At 45.1% G+C, this 21,845-nt stretch overlaps 1 protein-coding gene across 1 annotated transcript; it reads left to right on the top strand.

Annotated features, from left to right (window-relative positions):
• The first annotated feature begins 689 nt into the window (after positions 1-689).
• On the top strand, positions 690-21,050 carry RPS29 (ribosomal protein S29). The gene is made up of 3 exons (XM_069637394.1): positions 690-840; positions 2,168-2,267; positions 20,849-21,050. The coding sequence occupies exons 1-3, from the start codon at positions 779-781 to the stop codon at positions 20,855-20,857; spliced, it is 171 nt and encodes a 56-aa protein (XP_069493495.1). The 5' UTR covers positions 690-778; the 3' UTR covers positions 20,858-21,050.
• The last annotated feature ends 795 nt before the right edge of the window (positions 21,051-21,845 follow it).

Genomic DNA, 21,845 nt, shown 5'->3' with positions numbered 1-21,845 from the left:
GACCTGCTCCGTTTCCGACCTGGGCCGATTCACCCCGCCTTAGACAACCTGGTTATTCAGTGCTTCCACAGAACCACCATATCGATGCCAAACTTAGTGTGGACACCCGATCGACATAGCACACAGCAGCCCAGAACTCCTGGACTCAAGTGATCCGACAGCCTCAGCCTCCCAAGTAGCTAGGATTACAGGCACACGCCACAGCACCCGGCGAGAATTGCGGGCTGTATTGCCCTGTTAGTGGTTCTTTGGTGTGACGTCAGAGGAGGGCTGACTCCACCTGCTCGCCTTTGGAAACAGTGCAGTGGCTTTCTTGTAGAGTACACATAAACATAGAAGATATGGCAGCCATATTTGAAATATAATCAACACGCTCTAAGTGGAACAACCGTAATAAACAAATACGCTTTAAAGATTAGTACAACATACTTTTTTAAAGTTACATATAATACCCTTGATGTATTTGTCATCCTCATTAATAGAATATTTTTCTCTAAGAAAAAAAATCATATTGAATGAGCCACAGTTGAAGTTAAATACTCATTATAAAGCCTTGTGTTGCGGGCGCTTCTTTCATTACTAATAGATTCCATCTTCTGAATACGCAAATGCCCTATTTCCACAGTAAAGAACGGGCTACTCCTCTCCGGCAGTATGTGCCGGCCACATCGTCAGCCGGAAGCGCCTTCCCCGCTGTGTAAGCCGGGAGAGAACTTCAGAGTTTATCATCTGACGCTTGGCCCCGCCTCTTCCTTTTCGCGATCTGAGAAAGAACAAGATGGGTCACCAGCAACTGTACTGGAGCCACCCGAGGAAATACGGACAGGGGTGCAGAGCCTGGTTAGTGACGGGAGATGGCGGGCAGCGTGGGTTCTGATTCTAAGATGCTTTCCTAGGGCTGGATGGCACGGCGGAGCCGTTTTCTGTGAGGCGAGTGCCCAGAAGGATGCGGCCGCGTGGAGTGCTTAATGGCGGCGGTGCTATTCACCACTGCGTGCCGACAGTTTGCTTAGTTTGAAGTGGGCGGAAATCATTGTCACGTTGCTAGGGTTGCTGCTTTGGTGCTTCCAACCCGCAGGCTCTACAGTACGGGCAACCTATGTGCACACATGTCACTAAGTGGAACGATCAGATACTTGCCCATTTGGTATTGGCATCCTCGAATACACTTTTTTTTTTTGCTTGCACTGTTAAGCATCGGGGTTCTTCACAAAACGGGTTCTGGCCTGTGACTTTATTTGGACCTGTGAATAAGGGCTGGAGAGCGCGCGTGTGCATGTTCTTTCCGGGTTACTGTTTAAAAGTCACACCCGCGTTTTGTTGGGCTTGTCATGTACTTTTGTTTGTTCGTGCAGACAGGAGCGCAACATTTCCCCACCGAATTTGTAGGCTCAATCGTTTTGCGCGAACTCTGGCGCATTGTGAATTCCGCTGAGACTGTAATTCAGACCCCGGTATTTCCAGTAATCGGCAGGGATGAGATGCCATAGACACACTGCTTTACATTTACGTACAGTTTTGTTCCACATGTAGAGGGATTATTCTGTCAGTAGCGAGCACTCGTTTCGAAAATTCCAGGCTACTTGTAAAACGGGTCATTTGTGTTTTTTGATTGTTATACTGTTATCAACGTAGACCCCATAGTGTTCTTAGAATGCCCCACTTTTTAAAGTGGTTCACAGTGGACCAGCGTTTAAAAGTGCAGCCTACTTAAATGGCACCGCCGGGGGCTGAGCGTAAGCACCAGTGGACCGTTCACTGGTGCTTACGCTCAGCCCCCGGCGGTACCATTTAAGTAGGCTGCACTTTTAAACGCTGGTCCAGTGTCACAGCCACTTGGACCCCCATTCAGTTGAGCTATAGACATGTTTCAATATGCGGGTGTTAATTATTGGTCTTTAAAGGAATTGATTGGCCACATTACACAAATTGAGATGATTGTAAGTTATGTATGTTCGAAATAACTTAAATCCAGACGTGTCGTACGGTGGAGTATAACACTACATACGTTGCTAGCGGCATTTATGTCACAAGTCACGGGAATAACTTTTATAGCACGTCTTTTATAAATTAAAGTTTGCAAAATCATGAACCGATTCGTATGATCGCCACACTAGATGTACAATGTTGGTACAGCCGGGTGCTAACTTTTTTTTTTCTCTTGCAGCCGCGTGTGCGCAAATAAGCACGGACTGATTCGCAAGTATGGTCTGAACATGTGTCGCCAGTGTTTCAGGCAGTATGCCAAAGACATAGGCTTTGTGAAGGTAAGCTGTTTCCGTTTTTTACGTTGTTTCGTTTCCTTGTTTAGTTGTGAGCATGCGTTAGATAATTGCTAGTATTTTTGTCCATTATTTTAGGATTTCGTTGTCTAGTAATCCAGCCAGCATACTTTTCTACTGGGTGGTCATTGCATGTGCGTAAAACGCCTTCCTCATTTCGTTCTTCCTTGACGTTACATCATGGATCCTTTTATTTTATGGCCACCCCCACATGGCTATTGCATGTTAAGGTGCTCAGGTCATGCAGGGGGAAGTGTATGGGGCCTCATTCTAGTGTTTCGTCCTGGGAGCCATGGGGCCTGATTAGCAGAAGTTATTCATCGAACAGTAATATTGAAAAACGCTTTGTACATTGCCTACATGTTACAGAATTGGCTCAGCTAGAGTGGGTCCCCTGTTAAGCAGTCCAAAAACAGCAGTACTTTTAGTGTACGTTTGCAACCACGTAAGTGTAACACTGTTAGGAAAGGTGGTTAAAGAAATCTGATCGCTTGCTCACCTTGGCGTCACGACTCCACATCTTCTGTCAGAAGAGGACAGTAGGTGCATCCTCCAAAGAGTTTGACTGGGCCATCAGGGAATTCAGCTCGGCACACTTCAGCCAAATGTACAACGCATGTACACTGCTCCGCCAGTTGAGTCACCTGGACGGTAGAAGTTTACATGTTTTTGGCAGGTGTCCTAATTAGTCCATAGAAAGGGACTTTAAAAGTTTGGTGGGTGGGTGACTTGTGCCTGCAGCCTCACTTGGGAAAACTGCCCATCTCTGAAATCCAGAATCTACTGGCGAAAGAAGCAGATACGCAGGGTCTCTCCAAACCGGAGGAGTGGGGGTCCATTGTTTTCCTTGTATGAAAACCTGCAGCATAACTTCAGGCGATTCTGATAATCAAGCACAGTTTTTGGCAAACTTCCATTTCAGGGTGGGAACACCAGAGCAGATCCTTCCATTGGTTATCTGGATGGCCTCAGATTCTGAAGGGCCCTTATCTCAATGTTACCCTCTGAGTTGAAGATCAGAGGTGCCTTAGATAGTCCAAGGCCAGTTTTTCCAGGCCACCACCCTCCAGTTCAGCCTTTGATCAAGAGATTTACCAAGATCTTTCTACCTCCTGGTGTGATATCTAAATATTGGCTTGCCTTGGTTCAGTCTCATCTAAGAGACAGACCAGTGTTGGCTTTTTGCTATTGAAGGCCCTTAAATTGTTAGAGAAGGCTAGTCAAGAAAAAACGTTTTTTTTTTTTTTTTTTTTAAGCATATAGAGTAAATAAATACAGACTTTTGCTTGTTTCGCTCACTTACAAGGCCAAACCATATCTTGAAGTCTTCCTTATATTTCTATGGCATTTCCTCCCATACTTGCCACTTTTTAATTGTTTGTTCAAGTCCTCTTTGGTTTGGCCTAAGTATAGGCATATATCAAAGGTTATGCTTTTTCCTTCGTCGTGAGATCCTTTTCTATTTCACTGTGTAATTCCTGTTTGTTTTCCAATTTGACCATCATCGTTTGAAGAAAAATTCCAAGAGCTCTCGTGGTTTTCTGATTTGGGTTAACGTACAAAGTTTCCCACCATAAATCAGAATTCACCCCGCACGTCGGAGTTAATGCTGGGTGTAGGAATAAATCTCTTGCTAATCTTAGTTCAGGACAAAACATTATGTGTTTTAGAGATTCCACTTCCTGCTCGCAGAGCCGGCACATGTTATCACTTACTGTGCCGTATTTTTTCAAGTTTGTTTTTGTTCTTAGGATATTTAATCTAAATCGAAAGATTAGATCCCGATGAATAGGATTCCCACTCTTTTTCAGATAGCTAGGTAGAGTTTTTGGTACTGATCTGAGATTGTTTGAGAGAGTGTGAGATTTGGAATTGGCGCGAGCAGTTTCTGTTTTATCCCAGTCAGCACACAGTAACGCAATCTTCACCCTTTTAGGGTTATTGCCTAGTGTGTCCTCAGGAATATTTAAGTTCTGTAAGAGATCTTTACATTTTTCTTTCCAACTAGACAGTGGCCAGAATTGCGCTTTTATATTTTCGTCCTTTAAGATTTCATATTGAGGTGGACATTCTTTGATTAGTGTCTTTCTGAATGTTAATAGGGCTTTCCATATGATTGTGGCCTGCAAGGAGTACAAGCCCAGTTCATGTCGTATTATAATCATTGGGACACATTGAGGTAGTCTCATTAGTCTTCTCCAAAATGTAGCTTCGACCTTACTCCAAAATTCTGATGGTATTCTGAGTGCTGTATCTCCGGCATAAGCAACAGACGGAATAACTTTTGTGTTATAAAAGTCAACTGTTGGTTGGATCGAAAACTTTCCAAATTTTTGTTTCAAAAAAGCGCTTGTGCCGTTAGTTGACTCATTTTACGCATTATGTGCTCTATCCACGGTCGGTCATTCCAGTCTGCACTTATTATTGCTCCCAGATATTTTGCGCTCGTTGTTATTGGAATAACTTTATTCCCGACATACCATTTGAAAGACTTTTTCTCTCTGGCTCTTGATGTTTTCATTATTAGGATTTCAGATTTTTCAGGATTTATTTCTTGATTATTTTCTTTGACATATGTTTCTAGGGCTTCCAGTTTTTTCTGCAAACTGATTGGGGTCTTATCTATGATGATCAAATCATCTGCGTACAACAGATGGCCCACTGCTAAGGTGCCTATTTTGGGCGAACAGCCTCTCTGTATGACAAGCCGGTCCTTTATCTCCAGAATGTAAAAGTTATAAAGGATCGCTGCCATAGGGCACCCTTGCTTTAGGCCTCTTGTTGTCGGGATCGGTTTGGTTAGGTTACCTTTTTGGTTTAACCTTACTTGGATGCATGTGTCAGTATGCATGGCTTTAATAGCGGCCACGAGATCTTCAGGACATCCCCTTTGCTTTAGCTTTTTCCACAGGATTTGTCTATCCACTTTATCAAAGGCGGCAGCCATGTCTATGCACGCCAGGTAAAGTTTCTGTTTTTCGCAGATGGTTTTAGCCTTTAATAGGTTGAGTACGAGCAGATTTAGCCCGCAGTCAACTTTTTCAACGAACCCTGTCTGCCGATGGTCGTAGTTTCTTGAGTCTATGATCCATTCCTTTAATCTCTTTAAGAGGATACCTGCAAATATTTTGCCTATTACTTCCAACAGAGATATTGGACGATAATTCTCAGGCTTGCATCTATCTCCCTTTTTGTGAATGGGAATAATAATCGCTTTAGTCCAAGATTCCGGTATTTGTTTAGTTTTGATGATTCGTTCAAACAGTACGTAGCACATGTCGGCCCACACTTCAGGTGATTGTTTTAATATGGCGTTTGTTAGGCCATCGGGCCCAGGTGCCCGCGAACTGCTTGCCTTGTTGATTAGTACAATGATTTCCGATTTCTCGAATGGAATGTTCCAAGGAGTCTTGTCCATGATTATTTGCGTCTGAGCCTCTTCTAGCATCTCTTGGCTATACGCTTTTTGGAAATATTGGATCCATTTTCCTTCGTGAATCGGGTTTATCTGTTCTATTCCTTGTGGTACGCTTGTTTGATTCATTAGGGCCCACATGAATTTAGCGTTTTTATTGGCGGTAGCTGACAGCATCTCTTCAGAGTCTCTTTGAAACAGTAAGGCCCTATGAGATTTGGCCCAATTCCGGTAGGCTTTTTTTTAACATTGCCCTTTCTTCACATGCCCCCTCGGTGTTCAGTTTGTTTAGAGCTCTTATCTTTATTGCTAGCTTTGATTTTCTTTCAGCCAGTTCAGAGTTATATTTGTGCGGTCGAGGAATTTTTGGCTGTATCTTGTGGCCCGATTTTACTCTGAAGGTGGAAAGACATGTTTCGTATTCAACTCCCATGTTAGTTGTTAGTTTCCAGCGTTCTATGGTTTTTTTGAGCTTCGATGTCATTTTTGGTGCTATTCGTAATCTGTTAAGGCCATTGTTCGTTTCAACCTTGTAAGGCCAGTTTTTTTGGTAGGCCGATGCACTTTCCTGTGGTTTGATTGTAGGTACACACGTAAGGAGAAGTATTTTGTGGTCGCTTTTGCTTGTTGGAATTATGTTCAGCGAAGAGATTGTTTTGAACGTTTCTCTATCCACAAAGAAATAGTCAAGGGTTGCGTTTTGATTATATGAAGCCCATGTGACTGCTCCTTGTCGGTCGCCGTTCACATTTCCGTTTACCTGCAAGAGGTCTCGACTATTCATCTCCGCTAACCATCTTTTCGTACGCGTTGCTCTCTGTTGTGAGACTCCTCTTTGTTCAACATGAGACTTCTTTATACAGTCTATATTGAGATCACCACAAATGATTAATGTGGGTTTCTCAAATTCGGCTCTCAGTTCGTCAATGTGTTGAAGCACAGTTCCTAGGAACTTCTCTCCATCCTTAGCTTTAGGATTCCAGTAAAGATTAATAATAATTTGATAATGCTTCTTGGATTGATGAAAGCCTCCTTATGTTCTTGAATTATGATTATTTGTATAAGTGGTGAGGGAGTCATAACCCGGAATATATTTCCTTTGTATTCGTTTTTTATCACTGTCAACAGTCCTGCGGAAGGTCTCCCTTTCAGACCTTTATATCCTTTGTTAAGGAAGCATGTGGACCCCCCCATGACTGGGGGTTCTAAAAGCCAGCATTCTTGGATGCAAATGTCTGACGATTGTAATTCCTTATTCAGATGATCTAGCAGATGTCGATGCCCACGAGTATTCCATGACACTATTCGCAGGTTATTTGAGACGTCTCCGCAGTCGATCTAAAGGTTGTTTTTTGTGGATAATGTTCCAGCGAGCCAATTCCAAGGTTTAGTTGTGTCGATTTTTGTCACAAGAGCTGCTTCGCTACCAGCTAAAGGACACAACGCCTTGCATCCTACGTATCCTTTTATTCTCATTCTGAGAGCGGTGGGTCCTCGCAAAATTGTTGGCGAGAACCTTATTGGTTTTGCATTCAAATCGTCTGTTGTCAGGGCGGCCCTTGATGGAGAGTGGCTCGGGGACCGTGGCAAATTATGCAACTGATTTGATCCTTGTTCTTGGTTTTTAGATTCAACCGGTTTGATGTCAAAGCCAAGGGATCTGAGTGCATCAGCAGCTAACCAAATAAGATTCATGATTGCTTTTGAAAACAGATGGAGGCAAATTCGATCGGTTTCGTCTTCTTTAGGAAAAGCCACTATCTTGATGTCTTTAGGCTCAATAACTCGTAGTTGTGGTACGTTATGCAAGAGTCTCATAAGATTTGATCTATTTAAGATCAGACCATCTCTAGCTTTCAACACTCGTTCGACTATGATTATATGGCCTTTCTCCTCCTTTTTACCTCGCTTTTCCGAGGACGCATTGGCTCGGAGTCGATCAGATTGTTTTTTTGTTTCTTTCCTTATGGTTTCTCGTCGAGGCAGATCTTTCTTTTTCTGGTTCTCCTGATTTGAATGGTCCAACATAGCATCCAATAATTGTTTTTGTCTCATTTCGTTTATGCTTTTGCGTTCCAGCAAATCTCTTTTTTCCTGTAAAGTTTTGAATGTTGGTGATTGGGTCTCGCTGTGATTTAGTTCCTCGTTCTCGTCGTCCTGTTGGTCGGCGTTCACTAGGTCTTCTTGACTGGCATAGTCTACAGATCTGTCGCACTCGTGGACCGAGAGTTGCAGGAGGGCATCTATGTCTTCGCTAGTATTAGATTCGTCTTCCTCTGTGTCTACAGTTATCGGTTTTGGAACGAATTCTCGATTTTTATAGTTTTGGCATTTTTGTGAGCCGTTTAGTTGAAAACTTCTTTCAACATTATGCGGCAAGGTTCCAATAGGTTTCAAATTACGAATGAAGTAACGGGTTCCTTCTGCCGAGGTGTGTTTTGGCAGTGGCAGATTTTTTAACTTCTTAGCTGTTTTCCCCAAAGCAATTTCCTTTTTTTTGGAGAATTTCACAGCAGTTTGTTTGGGTTGGCCACCCGTTTCCTTTTCCTTTGTTGCAAGTGGACTTTCTCTGGCAAATAAAGGAAATAGGGCTTTATTTTTATCTACCTTAGGACAGTTGTCAACATGGCCTGTCAATGGATTTATTATCAAATCCTGTATATCCGATTGTGCAGCAGGACCAGTTGCTGTGGCATTCACGGGTCTTTCTTTGCAGGTGGTGTTTTGTTGTCCCGTTGATGACTCCGGCCTCACCAGATCTGGATGACTGTCAATGACCACTGTTTTATCTGACATATTATCAATTTCGTTCGCACAACTCCATGCGTTTTCTGTGGACGTATATTTTTCCATAGTTTGGCCTTGATACCGGAGTACATCCGGTTTCATCATTGTTATTGTATCACTGAAACAGTGGAGAAACGCCTTCTTGTCTTCTCTGGCATCTTTCATCAAATCGATGAGAGTTTTGAAAATGACATGTTCTGTTTCTTCCTCTCTTGCTCTTTTCTTTAATAGTCGTAATATACGATTCTATGTATATTAATTTGGATTGAATTAGAGCCAAAAGGGTTGATCCTTGTAGTTTTCATAAAGTACTTCGTATAATTTGAGGAACGGTGCCATGGTTATTGTCATCATAGATCCCACTGCAGGTTAGCGCAGGCTTCTGCATTAGCTTTTAATATTGCTGGTGCAATTTTGTCATAGGCAATCTCCCCCTGACTGCGCTTTGAAGGCGCTTTAGCAGGCGGAATATCATTTTCGTCATCTGTACTTTCAATTGTGGTTGGCTCGATGTCACTGTCCTTTCTTTTCGTTTGCCCTGCTTGTTTCTGCAAACTGATATTTGCTGTAGCTGAGAACAGCAATTCATTGTAGAACTTTCATTTGGCTTGGCTGCGTCAATACAGATTTAGATTTTATTTCTGGGGCTGTTTTGAAGTTAGCTGGAGTTATTACTTTTTCTCCCAAACCTCGTTTCGATCTATTTGGGTGAGGAGTTGAGGTTTTTGTTGGGCTGGTAAACACCGCCAGGGCCTCAGCTTCTGTAGTTGAAATGATTGGTGTTTGTCCATTTTGTGCATCTTGTGGCTTCGAGGAGCAGTCTTGGCTGGGGACTGGACCAGCTACAGTTTGCGGTAGCTCTATGCGAGCAGGATTGCAAGAACTGTGATTCTCTAAAAGAAGACTCCTCCGGTCTCCATCTTTTACTGATGTCTGGTTCGTTACGCTTGTAACTGGTTCTCCGGTTCCAGACGCTTGAAGTAATTCTTGATCAGTGACTTCTAGTTCAGCTGTCATTGAACATTGTTCTCCGTTGATACCGGAGGCTACTTTTGTTGCTGTTCCGAGGTCTTTTTTATTAAAGTGCCATCTAATTGATTTTATGTCTGTGAGAGAATTTGCTCTTGCTTTGCTCTTTTGAGTAAGATTTTGAGTATGGCTTTTGTTTGCTCTGAGTCCTTTTTTGCGGCTGGTGGGCTTGTTGATTTAATGCTTTTGCACATGGTTGATTTTGCTGGTTGCTTTAAGCTGCAGTTTTGGTTTTGTCCTTTTTGAATCGAGGGCTCTGCAAAGGTCAGGGGGGCGTGGACTTTTTGAGAAAGAGCCAGACTTTGCTTTTTAGTGGAAGAACGGGGGTTCGGAGAAAGTTCATGGTCGATCCAGAGGTCTCCCATGGCATCCACATATGCAGGAGAAGTTGGGCTTTCACATAATTCTTCAGTTCCTTTATTTAGCTGAGTTTGTGGAAACGTGAAAAAGGCTTCTTCACGTGGTGCGCAGAAAACACATTTTCCCACGCTCTCTGGCTCTTCGACTTCTAGGAAGGTTTGAATCCTGTCCTCTTCCATTTGCGACACTGTTGGGGCCGTATCTCCGATCCGCGAGTCAATAGGTGTATCGTCCAAACACACAGCCCTTCTGGCCACGCCCACTCCCTCTCTCCCCACCACACCGCCACCACCAGTGATCGGGGGGCGGTCATTCGACCTTCCTGTCTGAGCGCACTCAGCTACCCTAGCACCGAGGGTCTTGAGGATGTACTCCCCACAAACCCCCGGCAGGGGAGGCCCGCTCACCGGCTCCAGAAAACCCCCGACACACCGGCCGCGCTCCCAGAGGCACCGCAGCGAGCGGCCGGAGCAGTGGGCCAGCGAAGCCACTCCAGACTCAACGAGTCGCACGGCAGCCGCTGGTGAGGGGAGGCACCTCGTAAGGGAGGAGGCCTTAAAGTTTTTCGAAACTGGGGAACAGGTTGTTTGGCACGTACCTTTTGATCCATTGACCGCAGTTTCCGTATTGGGAGAAGCCGCCAGCCGCAGGGTGCCTGTTTCTGACAGGCCAGCTGCGGAGGCCGAGGTAGTATCCTCTGGCTCTCTGTTGTGTTCAACGCTAACGCGTTGGGGTCCATTGCATGATGGCATGCCAAAGCCAGTGACATGTTCGTTCCGAGTGTTGTGTTTGTCCATCTGCGTTTCATCAGAAGGCACAGGGTAAGGCGCCTCATCTACTTCATACAAGGCATCGGTCATTTTTGAGCGGCTCCGTGTATGAGGTGCTTGTTTCTTTGGGTGGTTTAACGCTGTTTGTCTTATGTCCATGGCGCCTTCTGCGCCCTCTCTGCTAACACTCCGCGGACGCTCCGCGTCTAGAGTGAGCTTATGTTCAGGCACCACCTCCAGGCACCACCTCCAGGCAGTGGAAAGAGAAAAGATACTCAGGTCCAGCAGGGTAGCTTCCAGGCACAGGCACCAAACACTCTGCTAACACTCTGCTAACACTCTGCTAACACTCTGCTAACACTCTGCTAACACTCTGCTAACACTCTGCTAACACTCTGCTAACACTCTGCTAACACTCTGCTAACACTCTGCTAACACTCTGCTAACACTCTGCTAACACTCTGCTAACACTCTGCTAACACTCTGCTAACACTCCGCGTCTAGAGTGAGTTTATGTTCAGGCACCACCTCCAGGCACCACCTCCAGGCAGTGGAAAGAGAAAAGATACTCAGGTCCAGCAGGGTAGCTTCCAGGCACAGGCACCAAACACTCTGCTAACACTCTGCTAACACTCTGCTAACACTCTGCTAACACTCTGCTAACACTCTGCTAACACTCTGCTAACACTCCGCGTCTAGAGTGAGTTTATGTTCAGGCACCACCTCCAGGCAGTGGAAAGAGAAAAGATACTCAGGTCCAGCAGGGTAGCTTCCAGGCACAGGCACCAAACACTCTGCTAACACTATTGGCTTTATTCCTCTCTAGTGTCCAACTCCGTACATAAGAGGCACATGGACAGTCTTAGGCGAGTTAGCCATCCGGCTGGCAGCTGCCTTGGCATAGAATATGATTGGACAAAAATATCTAACCCCTTTATTGCAAACCCAAAAATTGAGCTTTTTTTGTCAAACTTCCTGCACAAATCTAGATGGTAAGGGCGCTAGAGGTATTGAGAATGGGGAGGTGCATGGGTCTCCTGCAAAGTGCAACCAAAACTGGAGCAGGGCTATTTTTGCTATTGACAGTAAATAATCTTAATTTCACCCATTCCCTTCAGGGGAAGCCCTTCCTTGTTAATATGGAGGTGATTAATCCTGCTCAGTCTCACTGGGTGTGTTGTGAATTTAAATCAACCTTGCTTTTGGTACACTTTATTTGAATGCCAGGACAAGCAAAGGATTAGGGGAGGGGGGGGTTGGTAATGTCTCAATTTACTTACTGTTACTGTATCCCGTATCCTACTTTTCCTTGTCACAGTACATGTACCTCCTGTTCTCAATGGTAGGACTTCTGTGTCGGTGTGTATAGCAGAGAACTGCAAGCAATGGGCAGAGGCTGTTATATTTGGATGGGGCTGATGCCTCGAATACAAAGAAAAAATGTGGTTGACGCCAGAGCAGTCACTAATTCTACATATGAAAGTGCATGTTTGTTTCGTACAGTGCACAGTATTTGTATTTTATTTATAAAGCTTAGTCAGGCCTGGGGGCATATGGGCGCCTAAGTTAGATCTGGTTACAATTTCAAGCAGTCAACAATGGTTACGTTAGTTACAGATAGGTACAAACATAGGATTGCAAGTGCGTACAAATATACATTAAATTACAAAGTGTGCCGGCGGCAGTCTAACGTGCTGGGATCAGGAGGTTAGGCTGTCATAGTGTCCAAATTGTGAAGCCAGCACTTCGTGTTGTGTTTGAACAGGTTGAATGAGGATTCTGCTCGCAAGGGCGCAGGGACAGTGTTCCATAATTTGGAAGCTTGTACAGGGAAGCTAGCTCCACCCGAGTTATGAAGTTTGAATCTCGGTATGGTCATGGTGGTAGTTTGTGCTGCTGAGTGGTCTTGAGGAGGTGTGGGGTGTAAGTTGGTTAGTAAGGTATGCTGGCGCAAGGTTGACCCTGGCTTTGTGTATAAGGGATATTCTATGCTCGACAGGGAGCCAGCGTAGTTTACGCCTGGTGTGATATGTGTGCCTTTTTGGGAATTTTGAGGCCAGCCCTGATGGCATTGTTTTGGACTACTTGCAATTTGTTATTTTTGTGACTAGTGCCCAAGTAAAGAGCATTACAGTAGTCTATTTTGGATAGGACTAATGCTCGGGCAAGAGTAATGCAATTGGGTGCGGAGATGAAACGGTCTACATGCAGTGATCAGCTTACAGGTGTATGCGGCTGATGATGCTACTGCGTTTGGTTTGTTTGGAGAAGGATACGGTGGCATCGATGTAGATACCAAGGGTTTTAGTGTTATTTGACACAGGGATGAGATTGCCTTCTATGGTAAAGGCTTTGAATGAGGGATTAAGATTTTTGAGTTTGGCATGAGTGCCCAGGATGATCAACTCGGTTTTTTCGTCATTGAGACAGTCCATGGTGTGCCATCCATGCTTGTATTACAGAGTAGATTTCATTGAGGGTAGTGCTGTCCGTTTCGTAATCACCCGTGATAGGAATGAGTATCTGGGTGTCATCCGCGTAATTGGTTTACGTGACACCCAGATAGTCAAGGATATCAAAGAGGGGTTTTGTGAATATATTATAAAGTGTCGGGGACACGCAGGAGCCTTGCGGGACTCCACAGGGTACTGGTGAGGGTTCGGCAGAATCCGTTGGAGAGAAGACCCTCATGGTTCTGTTCGCCAGGAAGGAACTGATCCAAGCCGTGGCTGAGTCTGAAAACTGTGCTGCAGATTTCAAATGGTGACAGTGTTTGGTGGTTGACCAGGTCGAGGTCAAGCAGTAAGAGGAGTGAGAGTTTGCCATTGTCTTTCAGGATTTGGATCTGCATAGTGAGGTCTATTAATGCAGTTTCCGTACCATGTCTCGGTCGGAAGCCTGATTGCCCAAGTCCTAGGAGGTTGTTTGATAGGCCTGTATTTGTAAATAGGCTGCTCTGTCCAATATTTTTAATAACGGTACAGTCGTTATCGGCCTATAGTTAGACGGGTTGGCTGGGTCAAGAGTAGGTTTTTTGAGAAGTGGAATGACCCAAGCGTCTTTAAGTTTGTCGGGTACTATTCCAGATTTGAAGGAGGCATTGATGAGGTTGGTGATGAATGGTGCCAGGTCGTGCGCGGCCGCTTTGATGATCGGGGCAGGGCAGGCATCACCTTGGCAGTTTGAGGGTTTAAGTTTCCTGATGTTTTCTACTTCCCAGGTTGAGAGGGGTGAAAAGCTGAAAGGTTTACAGGTTGATTCAAAGGTAGATGGTTTGTTCGGTAGTTTATAGTCCGGGTCAGCTAGTAGTAAGGATATTTTAGCGTTGATTTTGGATTGTAGGCGAGCTATTTTATCTAGTAAGGCCTTCTGAATATTGCTACACCATAGTGTCAGTAGCACATTTGTCTATGGGGGATTCTAGTTTCAGAATCTTAAGAGTTCCTTTGTGTTGGATTCCGCTTGTGTAATCCTTTTATTATAGGTATCTTTTTTAGCAAGAAGTATGGCTTCTTTGTAGCTAGAGGAGGCTAGGGTTAGCTCGGTCTTATTGGATAATGTGGGGTGTTTTTTCCAATGTGCCTCAGCGGTTCTTTTAGTTTTGCGTAATTCTCAACTGCGGCGTGAACCAGGTGTTAAGGTGACGCTGTGGTTTAGGTTTCCGCAATTTTAGAGGGCCAATGGAGTTCAGTGCTTTGAGTATAGCCTGGTTGTAGGTATCCACTAAGACTGTGGGGTCAGCATCTGAATCAATATTATTCAAAATAGGGAGTAGTATAGGCATGAGTTTGTCAGGCGTAATATCTCTTGTTTCTCGTGCAGGTGGCAGGGGGGATGATGGGCACCGGGAGGGGTGTGTTGGCTTTGACAGCGAAGGTTAATTTATGATGATCCGACCAGATGCAAGGGTCATTGGATAGGTCAATAGAGCAGTTGAGGTGGGAGAGCCAGTCTAGTGTTCTGCCTTTTGATATGAGTGGGTTCATGAATAATGTGTGTATGACCCAGTTCAGATAAGGTGTTGGCTAGGTCATGGGCGTTAGAGTCCTTAGGGTCGTGATTAAAGTCCCCAAGTAAGATGGTTTGAGAATTAGGTTTGGTATTTATGGTTGTAAGTGATGCAATATCCTCTATAAAAGAGGAAATGGGTCCTGGTGGACGGTAAATAAGGTGCACGGTTGCCGTGTGGTTGGGTGAAAGAGGTAGTTTAATTGATAGGGATTCAGCAGAAGGGATTTGAGTGTCTTGGATGACTTTAATGTCGAAGGTATTTCTGAATGAGGGCGAATCCGCCTCCCTTCGTTTGAGTGGTGTTTCTATCGGATCTAATGATGGCATAATCATTGGGTATGGCGAGGGCCAGAGATGGGCCGGATGCAGCATTGAGCCAAGTTTCTGTGACTGCGAGGATCAAGATTAAGTTATAAAGTCAGCGATGTCGAGGGCATGGGCAGGAAGAGACCTAGCATTCACCAAGGCTGCTTTGATTAGTTTGTCTTTTTTGGGAGATTTTTCAGATGGTATCGATCGACTATGCTGAAGGCTGTGAGCTAAATTGTCTGAGTCAATAGGGGAATTGCCAAAGTTATGGTCAATATGCGAGTGTTTCATGCTATGGGCTCTTAGTCTAGAGTTTCTGGATAAGATGCTAGGGTGGTGAGAGTAAGGAGAGGTAGGTGGGCTGGTTCTAGAATTCAATCTAGCGTTTCTATTCAGTAGGCTAGGGTGGTGAGAGCATGGATAAGTAGGTAGTCTAGTTCTAGTATTCAGTCTAGTGTTTCTAATAGCGATGGTGCGGGGTTGGTTAGGTGGTGGTCTAGTAGCAAAGTGGCGTATCAGAGTGCTGGTTCATCCAAGTACGGATTTGCAGGTGTCATGGTACTGGGCCACGAGGAGAGGGTGGTGGTTACCATACATGAGCTAGTGAATGTGTCAATGTGGGTTGGGATGACTAGTCCAGTGTCTACTGTATGTATACAGTAGGTGGATGAGTCGATAGGCACCAATACATGATGTGGGTGGCGTCGATAGTACACAGGGTAGCAGGTGTGGTCTGTTAGCGACCAGAAGCACAACACAGATCGATTCAATGTGGTCAGAGGGTAGCCATAAGGCACAACACAGCAATCAATTTGGTCTGTAGGCGACCATAAGGCACAAATGCAATGGGACACAAATTTAGATGCATGAATCAGGGGTACGTAGATTCGAGATTAGCGGGAGCCAAAAAGGCACTAACTTATAATGCAATGGGACACAAATTAAATGCATGAATCAAGGCTGCCTAGATTCGAGATTAGCAGGAGGAGCCAAAAAGGCACTAACTTAAAATGCAATGGGACACAAGATCAAAATGTATGAACAGAAAACACAACAATGTAATTTTGCCAAAGGATGAGGGCATAGTAAGCATAGTAGGGATGCCCATCAGTGTGTGGAGAAAATAGGGCAGACTAGGGTGGCGCACTGTTGTGGAAGTTTAAGCACCCTTAGCGTCCAGTGCAGTAACTGCAGCGCAAGGCAGGTGCTAGAAAGGCAATGAGGAGAGCTGTTTAAGAGGAAAGGGTGCAAGGGAGCAGGTAGTATAGCCCAAGGCAAATATAAGTTACTCACAGCCCCAAAACAAGCAGGGGGAATGGCCCTGGGCTCTGGTCAGCTCAGTCTCTGGACAGTTGTTGGCCTTGGCCTCGGGGGGCCTTTCCTGAAAGGGCTGGCTAGCGCCTCCCGGTGCCTGATTGGTGCAGAGGCACAGCGCCTCTGGTCGGGAGAATAATCACAAAGGAGGGGAGGCTTCAGGTGGCACGGGCGGCCATCTTGGAATGGCTTCAGCCTCGTGTTGTGCAATGGCTCTCAAGTGGTTGTGGCTCTGACAGGGGGTCAGCCACAGCTTTGCTGCAGATGGGCAGTGCAGTAAGCGCAAGCAGATTGAGTAACAATATTTTCAAAACAAAAGTTAGCGTGGATGGTTAGCGCGCCTTGCACGCTAAGAGTAACCCAAGAAGACTTGCTGTGGCACTCGTACCTTGGTGTAGTCCTGCACAAGGTAATCCGGCAATGAGTCACTGCTCCAGCAGTGATGAGGAGCTCCTGCTCCAGTTCGAGTTGATTTCGAGTACTTGGTTAAGCTAAACTTTGTCACATAAAGCCCTATAACATTAATAGTAGTTATTCCGATGTAAATAGGCGAATGTGGCCCAGCGGTTAGTGACAAACGTATTGTCCATGAAGTTAATAACAATCTAGATCGACACGGCGTGGAGTATTTTCTTTACCAGAGTTATCTGATATGGAGAAATGCAGTCTCAATGTAGTTATGCCATGAAGCAGTTTTTGACACTTAACTTTGCACCAATGTTAACTTTTGCTGAGCAAGTAACTCACTGACCACTGAATACCTCTGTTGCTTATCTTGAAACTGACAGTCGGCTATTGGGCGTTTCACGGCATATGGCTCTTCAAATGCAAAATGTGTGCTTAATGAAGCATGGCTATTTAGGGCTTGTGACAAATTAAGCCTAATCAAGCACTGTAGTAACCACACATTCTTAATGTGCACTTAGTTTTGAATGTAAAACATCTTTCATTTTAAGCACACAACCCTGCTTCATCAAGGTGCTGTTCCAACCAAGTTTATCGGCTTGAGACTGAGGTGGGGGATGGGAGGTAGCAGTCCTCGGAGGGCAGAGGGCTCTAGGCAAAGAGCCATGTTTTCAGTGCCTTTCTAAAGGACGGTGGGATTTTTCGGCTATTACTTGTGTGGGGAGGGGGGCTTCCCTTGAGAGCAAACTGAGGGGGAAGCTTGCCCCTCCACATTTTGCTCGTTTTGACTTGGGCACAATGAAGCGAATGAGGGATTGATTATAGTAGTTATAAATGGGATGTGGGATGAGGGCTGCAGTCTTAGATGGGCTCAGGGCAAATGTCACCTTTGCATCTAGATGGCTTGAGGCTTTTAAGAATGGCTGGACTTCTGCTCCTGACAGTGGAAGGGGGCTGGTTTCGGGGAGGGGGGGGGTGATTGTAGATTTGGTAGCTATTTTCAAGAGCGGGCCTATCCATTTATCATGGACTGTATGGTTAGAGCTTCCAGGGATTAGCTCCTTTGTATTGGAGTTGTCGTTAGTGAAGAGCACGAAAGCATTCCAGGCGATGCATAGAAGATAGACCAACAGGACAAAAACAAAATTACAAAGCAAAAATATTGGTTTTCCTCCTTCCTTGGTGACTCGAAGCTCATTCCAAGCCTGTGCTTCCCAAATAGGGACGGAACGGCTGTTCCCCAAACTTTTGAACTGGTTATTCTTGAGTGTGCAGGCCTGTTGAGCACAGGCTCCTGCTCGTTTTCTCCACTTTCTGCTTTAGATACCGAGGAGCAGTCCCATAAAGGCATTTGTGTCCCAGCGTCAACCTCTTAAAGAGAATTTTGGCTGCCCAAAGGGAGCCAACAAAGCTCTCTGCGAGCCATGTTTACCCAGTCTCTATGTAAAGTGTTTATCATTTTGGAGCTCCTTGAGTTGTAGATTCATTCCTTGCTAGCTCCCCCTAATGGGGAGTTGCAATTGTCAAGTAGCAGTAAAATAATGGCTCACCAACTTCTCAGGGTTGTCCCTCATGATCATAGTACATATCTGTCGCAAGACTTTAAGATAATAGAGTTCCTGACTATATATAATCCACATGGGCATCTGCATTAAGCGAGGCCTCCATAAAGGTACCAAGTGTTTAACCTTACCGGCCACCGGAACAAGGCCTCACATTTCTGTCCTAACCTCTCTGGTATGCTTGGGCTCATACACCATAAGCTGTTTTACTGGCATTTAAACATAACCAGTAACGGACATCCAGTTTTTAATGACATATACATTTCATTTTTCCAGGCCGTCGGCATACACCCCACAAAGTTCCATGGTGAGCTGGAAATCCGCATAATTGGCAAAATACCCCAATCTCTTCATTTCCTTGCTTAATGGCTGAATGTAAATATTGAAGAGGGAAATTCTGTTGTATGAGACTGCTTTAGCCTGGATTTAGCAGCGGCTTTGAACATGGTTTTCTGAGCATCCGTTTGATATTTTTACCAGGCCGCTTATGTCTGGCGCTTGACTTTGGTCGGCAAGATCCTGTGTGAACCATGGGTTGGCATGGGAGAGCTGTGCCTCTTGATTGTCAGAAATATTGGATAGGTGGGCAGGTAAATCAGAGGACTTGTGATACTGGCTTGGTGATTTTACAGGAACTCCTGGTCCAGGTACGGGTATTGGGGTGTTAACGTGCAGTGTTTTGGGATTGTGGAATGGTAATGGTCACAATGGGGTCGACCAGGGGTATGGGGAGATAGCCTAGATGTCTAATTTGCAGTTAAGTTCCTCAACCCAGTAAAGGGATGTTACTGTTAATGTGGGTGGGGGAGCTTACGCAGTCTGAAGTCTAGGGCTTTCAGTATGTTAACTAGTAATGTAGCTTCGCCATCTGTAGGGTAATTTAGGCCCAGATTGAGATCCCCTTGAAGGATCAATTTGGAGGTGGGCTTGAGGCTCGAGGATGTGTAGGTCATCCTACAATAGGCCCAGTGGTCCGGGAGGCCTGTAGATTTAAATGAGTGGAGCTAGTGTGGGAACGTTTTGGGGAGAGCAGGTCGCACTTTGCCTCCATCTTGGTGGGACATTGTCTGACATTCAGAGTTTGTGAATCGGGACAAAACCGCCACCTCTGGTGTCATGTCTGTCCTCTCTTGAAATATAGTGAATATAAGCAGGATGGCCAGAGATGGGACTGGGCCAGAGACTGGGTGTAGCCATGACTCGGCAATTGCCAGGTGGTCTAGTTCGACAGGTGATGAGCTTGTGGATATCCAGGGTGTGTTGGGTCGGATTGAGCGAGCACTGATCGGAGCCCCTTTGATAGGGGTGTGTTGGCAGGGGGAGCCTTGGCAGATGTGCTTTTGGGTGTGGGTTGTAGGTTAGTGGGCTTGCAGTGTCTGCCATGGGCAGCAAAAGCAATGGCATGTTTTGGAGTTTGGGGGGGGGGGTGCAGGTAGTAAGCATAGATTCCTAGTGCAGATAGTTGGTGAGGGACTGGGATAGTCCCTTCTTTCACCAAGATGTTTGTTCCTGATATTGGTGGGGCGCGGCATAGAGGCCCCGGTGGCAGTGTGTGAAGAGGTTGTGGGCTGTCATTGAGCATGGACAGGTGTGCCTGGACCCTCTCGATAGCAAGGAGGTTGCTGTGGGCGGGTTGCTCAGTTGTGTTGAGCTCTGGTATGGAATAGATCGGTTGGACCAATCAGGGATTCGGGGCGCTCTGAGGGAAGCGTCAGGCAGATGGGGTGTGCATATGCGCTTCAGCGCCTACAGTACTGAGTGCTTGGGGAGGCTTGCAGCACGACTCGTGCAGCTGTGAGGTCTGGAGCATTCGACAACAGTAGGCGTCCTAACTCGCGTCAAGTACACGCTCAGATCTTGCCTGGGATGGTAGCAGCATTTTGGTCAGGGGCCATAAGCACGCTTAACTTGGTCTTCCGGCTCGGTGAACCGATGGATGCTACCGAGTAGGGCGTTCATATCGTGGCTAGCTGCAGGGGTATGCAGGCCATATGAAACGGCCTTAAACTACCGGTGTTGCCATCCGGCTCGGTGTGGGCCTTCCTATTTGCCCAGCTCATTTTGCTTCTTTTTTTGGCATGTTGAGGCTGCATCAACGGCGAACATCTTAGAAGACGCAGCACTACCTGTATTCATGTTGATGGTATCCTGGTGGGGGCAAAGGGGCCCATGTGGGGGAATGTAGCTCTATGGTATTTATGTAGCGCATTCAAAAATATTCTCGTATCATGTACTCTTTGTAGAATTGGCACTTGTGCTCTCGCATCAACCATTTGTTTGTATAAAATAAAGGCATTTGGCTGTGTGCTTGATCTTGGCTGCACAATTCAGATTAATTTCTATTTTTAAGTTTCAGCCTTGGCTAAATTGCATTCACAACCATTCTTTTGCACTCTTATGATTGGGAGAAGTTGATGTGGGGAGGTGGCGCCTGGAAGTACTGCATCGGCAGAAGATTGTGGCTAATGAAGAGAACTGATATTAGCTTAGTTTGCAACGCCCCTTTAAATTTGACGTAGGGGCAGGAGATATTTTTTGACATTTTCATGTTGTGGAAATTGTGTAGCTGGTGCTTTGTTTTAACTATTTTCTTTTCTTTCATAGTTGGACTGATCTATGAAGGGAAGGCTGCATGAACGACCATGGGGGAAAGCAGAAAAGACCAGAAGAAAAGCTATGGATCTATGCAAATTGGACTATACTTTGCAAACCATTTAAACTGTACCTATATGGCCATGGCTAGCCAACATGAGACCAGCATTTTGCAGTCTGAATAGCTTGAAAATAAAAATGCAGTCTTTACTAACGGTTTCACATCAAATGTATTTGATTCTTAGTTTAAATGTTGGCGATTGACCTCACTAAAGGTGCTGCAGTAAATGTTGGCGTTGGCCATAAAAGCTTACCTTCATTTTGAAGGTTAGCTGACCTAGAGGCAAGGATGCTTCGTACTGACATTTTCTGTTAGATGATGGGTTGTTTCAAATGCTGTATGCAAAGCATTTGAAGCCAGACCATCACCAAGTGGACTTACTTTACTCTACTTGCTCTGACGAAGCATCTTGTGCGTTTACCCCACACCATGGTTCTTGTGACTTAAGATTAAGGCTTCCAGTTTTCAATTTTTACACAAATACAGATGGAAATCAGTATTCTCCATTTATAAAAAAAAAAGGAATCTCTGGTTCTGTACTCATCCATCACAGGCCAATCGCATTGCAGATTGGTGGTAGTGTAAAAGTTGTGTAAAAATATCATTGAAGTTCTTCAAATTGCTGACTGCATATATTTTAAAGCAGCAGTCACAGGAGCAACCATTTGTTATGGAAACAAATGGAGCTAGCATTTCTTTCCTATATGGCTGCATGTGTGCTTCAATAAATGCATTTTTAATTAGAATAAATGCAGAAAAATGCTGATTACCTTTTTATGACAAACATTTTATGACAAAAAAATTAATGTGGGTAAATACAGGAAAAAAAGGGCCAAAAATAAATATGGATACAGAAATGGTGCAAAAATACCATAAAACCGGAAGCCTTGACGGCATGGTAATGTCACTTTCCAGTCTTTCCTGTGATAGTTCACTTGGAACAGCGTA

Source organism: Ambystoma mexicanum, chromosome 14, assembly GCF_040938575.1.
Source record: "Ambystoma mexicanum isolate Mex_15411 chromosome 14, UKY_AmexF1_1, whole genome shotgun sequence".
NCBI lineage: Eukaryota > Metazoa > Chordata > Amphibia > Caudata > Ambystomatidae > Ambystoma > Ambystoma mexicanum.
The sequence above is the reverse complement of the archived record's forward strand: the minus strand, read 5'-3'. Positions and strand labels throughout refer to the sequence as shown.